The 9,164-nt window shown below is 40.3% G+C and overlaps 1 protein-coding gene across 1 annotated transcript; it reads left to right on the top strand.

Moving 5' to 3' along the window:
* The first annotated feature begins 4,614 nt into the window (after positions 1 to 4,614).
* Positions 4,615 to 8,331, top strand: LOC121630870 (Golgi apparatus protein 1-like). The gene is made up of 4 exons (XM_041971384.1): positions 4,615 to 4,653; positions 5,697 to 5,726; positions 6,757 to 6,843; positions 8,107 to 8,331. The coding sequence occupies exons 1-4, from the start codon at positions 4,615 to 4,617 to the stop codon at positions 8,329 to 8,331; spliced, it is 381 nt and encodes a 126-aa protein (XP_041827318.1).
* The last annotated feature ends 833 nt before the right edge of the window (positions 8,332 to 9,164 follow it).

The raw sequence follows: 9,164 nt of genomic DNA, 5'->3' as shown, positions 1-9,164 counted from the left end.
AATTATGGTGTGTTATTTAAAATAATTTCAGGTTCTGGAGCCTAAACCTGATTCTGGCTGCTGGTGGACTTTTATCAATATGTTTTAAAATCAATAAATGTTCATTTTTATGGTCAGAAGTTTACTTGGATGTGCGTATTTTTTCATACTGGATTCGTTTTTTCTCCTCAGAGGTTAAGATGTTAAATGCTGCTGAGTTTATATGACAGCCATATCAGATGAGGTTTTTCCTCTTTATTGATTATATGTCAGTAAAGAAAAGATATTAGAATTATTAGATATTAAAATCAGTCAGATTTAACAAAGGTAAACAGAGTATAATTGGCTACCTGAGATAAAAAGTAACAAACTCATATGTTAACTTTGGGAATACAGATTATGCAGCGTGGATGGAAAGCTCTGCTGGTTCAGGGTGGGACTCGTTTGCTTTCTTTACTCCCTGCTGCTGTTTGTTGGGCGTGGAGGAGGAAGACGAGCGTGAAGATCCGGGACCTTAGAGCTGGCTCACATCTCTACATCCGTGTGTGCGCTGTGGCTTTTAATGGATCCAGAAACTGGAAACCCACTGTACTGGTTTCATTGATCGCCACATATTTAAAGAAATCTTTTTCTGGTTACCATCAGGTAACGTTTGGTTTAGACCAAGAGTGTCAAACATAAGGCCTGTGGGCCTAAATTTGTCCCCCAGAGGGTCCAGCAGGATGAATTTGGTAAATATGAAAATAACATGGAAAAAATTAACTGTAATATTTTAATTAAAGTAATTGTAATTTGGAATTTATCCATGTGCAGCTTCAGGGCAGGGAGAGAACTTGTCTTAGATCTTTTATGTCTTTCGTTCTCAACTGGTCTGCCTTCAGTTTTTATTATGAGGCGAGTCAGTTCACGTGGTCAGGATTACTACACAGATGTGGAAATGTACACGTATGTACATTTAAAATAAATTTTAGAGCTTGAAATTCTGATCTGAATACTCTGATCATAATGTGAAATACTGGATTTTTCAGTTCCAGATGCCTGAGATTAACTGTTCAAGGATTTTATGCATCCATTGTGTTGTAATGCGCATGGAAATAAGTATGTTAAATAAATAAAGTATGTAAATACAAATAAATGTAATAAAAATACTTGTTAACATGTGAAGTTAAGAAAATACAGGATTTAATGTAAAAATTAAATGTAAAATATAAATTAAAATGTAATAAAATGCGTTTTATAGATTTATTTAGTTATTAGCATTTAAAACGATAAATATGCTCTGTTCTGGTTTATGTCGTAAACTAAATCCAGTCAACCTGGTTTCAGGTCTTATTTTTATATTATATTTGATGTCCATCCTCCTTCAGTAACTCTGCTTGTTCAGGGGTGATTTTAAGAGCTGCTTTTAGACTTGTTGCATTCTTGCGTTTGCCCGGCCAGCCGGCTGTCACTGCTGCTGGTGGCTGTGGTTTTGTGTACGTGGTGGAGATTCTGAGTCCAGAGGGAGGAGGCTCTAGAAACCAGACTTGGCTGTGGGCCTTTTGTCTGCAGGAAGCCAGTTGGTGCATTGCTCTATTTGTTATACTAAGTTTGATAGAGCTGCAACGGAAAAGACACAGGGCATGGGAGCGGGTGAAAACGGGGGGGTTGTGGCAGGTCTGGATGTAGACAAACTGGTTTAACTGTTTATGACTGTGCTGCCTCATGGGTCTGTCATCCAGCACCTTCAGGGCTGAGGATCACAGACAGAAGGAAACGACCCTTCAATCCACACCTTCACCAGACAACAAACTGTTACACCTGTACATGAACACACCAGAAAATTTCCTACAACTTTTACAAAAACAGAAACACACACACAGAAAAAACACAGCTGCTAGTCATTAAGAGTTTTTAAATATTAACCAAATCAAAAAGATCATTTATGATAGTAGCACAGCAGCGACCAGATACTAACTCACAGGAAATTAAAAATAATAATTATCTCTTAGTAAAGAAAACCCACTGGACAACTCAGTGACTGTCAGCATGCAGAGGAAGAGGAGTGATCAGTGATGAAGAGTGGTGAGTGAGATTGTGCAAATGCGACCACGCCTCTATGGAGGTCAGAGTCAGACCAGGGCAGCCCAGAGACCCAGGCCTTCAGCAGCAGCCCCAGAGCACTAACCCAAGCTACCCCACCACGAAGACGAACCAGCCCCACCTGAAGGGCGGCAGAGGAGAGCCCCAGCAAGAGCCCCCCACGGTCTAGGGGTACAGGTCCCAGTGGGCCAAGATCAGCAGCCACCGGCCCCCCAGGGACCGGCTACCCAGGGCAGCCCAAGCGAAGGGCCCAGGGCCTCCGGAGCCCAGAGGCGGTCCCCCCACCCCCCAAAGGCAGAGGGCCTGCACCATGTCCAGGAGGACCAGGCCCCCCCAGACAACCACCTGGTGCTGGCTGACTGTCCTCTCCATCTCTCATCTACAACATTCCTCTGTCAGTGTGTTGATGTATTTTTGGACTTTTATCTCAAAGATGGTAAAACAACACGAAGACCACATATTAAATAAATGTTCAAAAGGACTACATAATATAAAATGTTTTCACACTCCTGTTAAAATACACCATAAATCATTAAAACTCTGTTAGATTGAGGATGTCTCTGGCTCTCTGCTCTCTTCAGGTCAGACCACAGATCTTCTGGCTGGGTTTAGGTTTTGGGTTCTGGACGGTTCCAGAAATTTCTGTTCTTTCGTTGAGCTGAATGTCTGTTTGGGGTCATTGTCTTGTTAAAAGGTGAAATTCTTCTTCAGCTTTTTAGCAGAAAACTGAAGGTTTTTGGCCAGAAATGACCATAATATAACTAGGGATGTTCTTAAGAGGTCTATTACATTTATAATTTAAATAAATTAGATTTATTATAGTTTTTTTGTATAATGTTGTTGTTCCTATCAGTCCGTAGTTTAAACTATAAAACATCAATTAACACATGAAAACAAGGATTGCCACAGAACCTTTTAAATGATTGAGTAGATACACTGAAATCAAAGAATTTCTGTTTTTAAAAAAATCTTGGAATTACTTATGGTGAAGGTTTTTCACGATGGAGAGATCTGGTCATCCAGGACAAAAAATTCTGAACGTATGTTATTACGGTGCCTTTCTGTCTTTAAAAACATTTGCTTGTGTTTGTTGTGCTGATGTTTTTCCTTTAAGGAAAAAACTCCTCATGCTTTTTAATGTGATGGAAACCCAGATGTTTTATAAGGTTGTTGGTGTTACATTTGTGGATTTTATATTTGAGAAGGACATAAAGGTTAAAAGGTTTAGTGAAAATGGAGGTGATGCTGCCTGCCATGTTTACTGCCTCATGACTCAGAAGGTGTTTGAAACTATGTCTTTCCTCGATTCTCACTTCATTCTAATTTCTCTCCATCCTTCCTCTCACCCACTTCCAATTATAGCTCCGCATCACCCTGGTTTCCCCTGACAAAAGGAGCAGAGCTGATAAAGTTTAATTTAGCTGCAGCCAGTAAATGAGACAGAGTTTCAACAGATTGTTCAGCGAGAGACGGAGAGCTGGAGCCTGGAAATGTGCTAATAGATGTGTTTAGTTCTTCCAGATGTTTTAGAAACAGCTGGTCAAAACTCAGATTCATCCATCAATTATGGATTGCCTCTTAGTTAACTCCCTGTTGACTCCGACTGGATCGCCACATTTTCCTCATTGTTTATACTGAGGAATAGCTGTTGTTTTGAAATATATCCTCCCCCACAGCTGAATGAATAAACTTTCTCTGCGGGAGAGAATGTTGATGGCTTGGTCCAGAGGTGAGCTGATGTGAGGGAATGATGGCTCACCTCCCACCTTGTTGCTGAGGGTGAGCCTGAGCTGCACAGACAACAGAGACATGTATGTTGACAGTCAGAAAAACAAAATATGCTGTGTTTCACATGCTTATCATGTTTACATTTTCATGGTTGGCAGTTTTGATTTCACTATTACAAAAAAAAAAAAAGGTGTAATAAATATCAGGGTTTGTTTAATTTATTTGTTTAAAATCTCCCAGTCTGGTATTCAGCCCAGATTTGGACGTAGACGATTAAAAACAAACAAACAAAAAACTGTTAATAAACAGTGTTTCACAAAAGGTTGTGGCAACCTGATTGTCTTCATGTGTGTTTAGTTATTAAGTTTTTCCTTAACTGAACTCACCTGCTGTGAGTTTGTCTCCGTCTCTGTTTGACCTGTTCATGCTGCTGAATTGACAATAAGCAGACTGACTTTATATCAGAGACCTGTTGCTCAACCGTAGCCATCATATAGCTGTTATTGTTTCTCCACTTTTCCTCTGTTGTCAGTGAGACTAATGTGCTTTTCTACAACCGGTTTGACGTGCAGCACCATGTGATGAAACTAACAGCTGCTCCAAGTTAGTGTATTAGTGGCATTTATGGCAAGCCTTATGGGAGCTGGTGCAAGAATAAATAAATAAAATAACATGTTTCTGCAGTTTGTGCTTTTGAAAATTGATAAACGGGAAAACCGTTTTGTGACGACACGAGTCGGACACCGTTCATAAAGCGGCTGTGCGAGCTTTACATGTGACTGTGCAGTCACCTCGGACACGCCGCCATCCATGGGCGTCGCACCCATGGAGGATGAGGGTGTTTTGACACCCACACTTTTCATGGTGAGGGGGTCCAACGCCCACACTTATTTTTCTGTTTGTTCTATCTCTTTTTCTTTTTAAACTTTTGCGGAGAAGTTGCTGCTCCATTCGCTTTCTCCTCCTCCTGTTGCTTCTTGAATCATGTCAGGACTGTCTGTGATCAGCTGATTCAGTGCCGTCTCTGTTGTTTATTCATCGTTCAGCTCATGGTGAGGAGGAGGAGGAAACTAGTAGGATGTTATAAAATGGTAGTTTTAATTAGACTGCCTTTTGTTTGCATTTATTTTATATTATTTTTATTGTTAGCTGAGGTTTGCTGGTGACACAGCAGTAAAACCTGCTGGTCATAACACAGCCAGATGGATCAGGATCAGATATCTAACAAGTGTCAAGATCAAACAAGGGGACGTCTTCTCTGAATCACTGGTGCTGTGCACATGTTTGATAGGTGGGTTTACCTTTTAGGAGCCGTGTTGAAGGTAAATTATAAACATTATAAAATTCATTTTTAGTGAGTTAGTCTGTTAGATGTTTACATCTGTTTATCTGTTTCTACCCAGCCCTAGCAGCTGGTTGCTGCCAAGTTATAACCCAAGTTATTTATTCAAACACTCTGCAGCTCATTATGGTAAGATAATCCAAGAAGCAGGAACATTTATGCAGCGCTGTTAGATATTTCTGTAATAACATGATTGATTCCTCTGAAAATCAGGCCGTGTCCCCCTGTACGAGCCATCCCTGCCATGCATGGCTGTGTACATTCTAGATGGGATCTAGTAATGCTGCTGCCTCCATCTTCCATGATTCAGAATCACCTCAGAATGTCTGTGTCATCTCTGATTTGGTAGATCTGCTCTTAGTCTGCAAAGCATAAAAGCTATCAGCTAGCTGTTTCCAGGTAAACAAACATTTTCCACAACTAATAAAATCAGTTGTATTAATTAGCTTCCGGATGATTCAGGCTTCCGTCTTTGCTCTCCACCATAAGAAATCTTTGTAGAAATTCTTTTGATTCTAAAGTGAATCTTCATTTTTAACCTCTCCTCTCTCTTTTTCTTTTACAGGAAACGGAAATCGCTGCTGAATGCAACCATGTAAGTGTTGCCTTAATTTCCCAGCATGCACCTTGTTATCCTGTATTTAACCTCTTCTTGACTACCCCCTGTACGGTGGGCAGCATGAGATCCGAGCAGTCCAGAATATTCTGCACACCCCATGAAACAGCAGTCCTGACATGTCGCATACCAGAATTACGTGGAGAAACCCAGCTCAAAGACTCTACCAAGCTTTGGCATCCAAACCAAACACAGTTCAGACCTCAAGCAATTATGTAGGAATGTAACAAAAGCATGAGAAGAGCAATGTCCACTTCAGAGCTGCTGCTAATTTCTCCACTTCAAGCAAACCAGAAAAAAACAGACTGCTGATTACAGACATGCCTGTCTCATCACTCTGCGAGCCAGCAAAGCAAACAAAGAAAATCAATCAAATCTTAATTTACTAATTCATAGGACAACCCAAAACTCCTTTACTACTTCCTAGATGAATTGGACATCTCTGGTTTTCACTGAAAGGAATGTTTTCTTTTAGGACTAAATAACCGTTTACATTTTCAACTGTGTTCCAGGTGAATTTACTCCGACACAGTAATGCACATCTGGATTCTGACACTTCTCTACTAATCTCACATATGTCAGCTTTCTATCGAGACCAAGATTATGCATACAGCCATCGTAGTTGTGCAGATATACTTACTTTAGTTTGGGTTGTTATTTCAGTCACAGGATAAAATAAAGGCAGCGTGAAGAAGAGGTTCATGCTTGTGTAACTTGTGGACTATCTGAACCGGGACATTTGGCATGAAGGTCAAATCTGTGTTAGCAGAGACCTGAACAGGACAGTCAGATGATCTCTTCAGTTAATTACGTTTCTCGTATTTTCATGTTTAGTGTTTTGTTGATGGCTGCTGAGCTCCTGTATGCGGCAGATCAGGATAAAGAAGACACCGTGTTAACAAACCAACTGAAAAATTAAAACTAAATATTCACAGGGCTGTATCAGAGCTGTTTCACATCGATGTAATCAGACTGAAATAACATTTTCTGTATCCTGTTTCTGCTCCAGCTGCTGTGGAACTACAAACTGAACCTGACCACCGACCCAAAGTTTGAGTCTGTAGCCGTGGAGGTCTGCAAGACAACCATCTCTGAGGTCGGAAAGTCTTTCACAAGATAACATGCAGTTAGCTGTTTAACTGTAAACTGGTGGGTTTGGGATTAATTAGCAGAAAAGAAACTGGGCTCTGAGCCTGTGAAAAAAGGTTACCATCTCTATGTTTATCTTTTTTCCATCATTATCTATTATTTTTACACTTTAACCTTTTTTTTTTGTTTACTACTGGGCTAAAAAAAATAAATCATTAGATCTGAATGTGAAAAGTTTGCAGGGCAGGATCATTCGATCATTCATTAAAGAAACATGGTGCCTGATCCTCCCATTACACTTTTCCTTTCAGATACAGTAAATATGCGCTGTCAAATTTAAACCACCATACATCTCTATCAGTGCCAAACAAAACCTAGGAGACCGTGTCAGATCTGCGCTTTCAGCTGAATTTGATGACAGGGACCGAGGTTTATTAGTTACGGTGCTTTGGAAAGCAGTCTGATCACGCCTGGTCTCTTTTTTCTACCAGCATGAGGTTCACTCATCCTGGTAGAAAAAAGTTGTGTTTTTAGATGCGTCTTGATGTGGACATGGGCAGTTTGGGATTAATATATAAACGTTAAAACATTTTTTTAATTAGTAATTAATAACAATATTGAGGAACTCAAAAAGTGAAGCACTAAATTACAGAAGTGCAGCTTCTGGATAGTCTGGTGTGCAATCCAACCAACACACTCTGCATTGAAGGCGACTGTGTGAAAGAGCTTCGGCTTGTATGGATTCATTGCTTGGAAGGTCCAATGCCTCAATGCAAAAAGATGCATGAACAATGGTTTTATAATCACGCTGCAGCCATCTGAGCTGTCATTGAACCGTGATGTGCTTCAGGATTTCTTTGACGTTGTGTATCTTCCACCAAACATGGACAGCTTCTGAAGTCAGAAAATAAAGAGCTGTAATAAAATGTTGAATTACAAGGATGCTAAAAAATAATTAAATTGGAAAATGTAAATTATTTCCTGCTCTGATTTTTTTTCTCATCAATCGGTCGGTGTTTTCTTGGAAACACTTACATGTGAGACTGAGTAATGGGAGTCCCAGACGCTAAAATGAAATGATGAGAATGGAAGCGGTTAATATTTAAAGATTTGACGTGTTGGATAAAGTTAGTTTAAAATGCTTTTTAAAGTAGAATGAGAAACAATCCCAGCTGTGAGCCAAGTAGATGGAAAACAAACGGAAAGTTCCAGTTTAACTAGACTGGATGGTTTTAGTCTTTAGTTTCTCAGACAAATGTTTCTCTTGCAGATTAAAGAATGTGCAGCAGAGGAGCTGGGAAAAGGCTACCTGGTGTCCTGCCTGGTAGACCATCGTAGCAACATCACTGACTACCAGTGCAACCAGTACATCACCAAGATGACCAGCATCATCTTCGGCGACTTTAGGCTGATCTGTGGCTTCATGGACAAGTGTCATGACGATATCGATGCTCTTCGCTGCGGCAGCATCAGCACCGGAGAGAAGGTGAGCTGAACTTCTCCCTTAGCTGGGTCAGACTGGGCTTGCAAGGCAGCTCAGGTGATCAGGTTCACCTGCAAGTGTCAACGCAGCTGTCTGCTGTGGAGCGCACATGATGCTCGTCGTTGGTCTCTGGACCTGTCTGTAAGTTCAGTTTCTAACATAAATCCTGTTTTCTGTTTGAATTTGCTGTGGTGTTGAGACGTGCCACCATGATGCTGCATCAACATGGCATCACTAATGCCAGATGTTCTCTTCTCGTTTCTGAAACAACGGTTTCTTCTCGTTTGAGTCGTTCTTCTCAAAATGAGTCTAGAAGTTGATGTTGGACCAACTACACGTCGTCCTGATAATAACTTCTAGTTCTAGCAGAATTTCTAAAGGGTGTTCCCTTCATTTAAAAACTGGGTTTTGATTGGTATCTAATCACTTTACATATTTGTGCCACCGCTTTTACTACAGTGGCTCTGAATGGACAAACAACTCTGTGTGAAATGAAAACCCTCTGAGCTTTAAAACTGCAGTCTTTGATACATTCTAGTGGTTCCCAACAGTAAACCAGCTCCTTATTTCGGATTTAAGTTTAATTCAAAATAGTTTTTTTTTTTTTTTTTTTTTTATAAAGGATTTTTTTTTTCTGAATTAAAGGTGAATTAAAACTTACATGTAAACATGGCAATGTGATTGTTAGGGATCGACTGATATGGATTTTTTTAAGGGCTGATACACATTTATTTATTTACTTACTTACTTACTCTCTCAGCTGATGGCTGACATGGGCTGCCGATTTTCTTGAGCCGGTATTTGGAGCCAACACTGCTTTTGCTCCCTCAGTTTACATCATCAAA

This window comes from Melanotaenia boesemani, chromosome 20 (assembly GCF_017639745.1).
Source record: "Melanotaenia boesemani isolate fMelBoe1 chromosome 20, fMelBoe1.pri, whole genome shotgun sequence".
Taxonomy (NCBI): Eukaryota; Metazoa; Chordata; class Actinopteri; order Atheriniformes; family Melanotaeniidae; genus Melanotaenia; species Melanotaenia boesemani.
The sequence above is the reverse complement of the archived record's forward strand: the minus strand, read 5'-3'. Positions and strand labels throughout refer to the sequence as shown.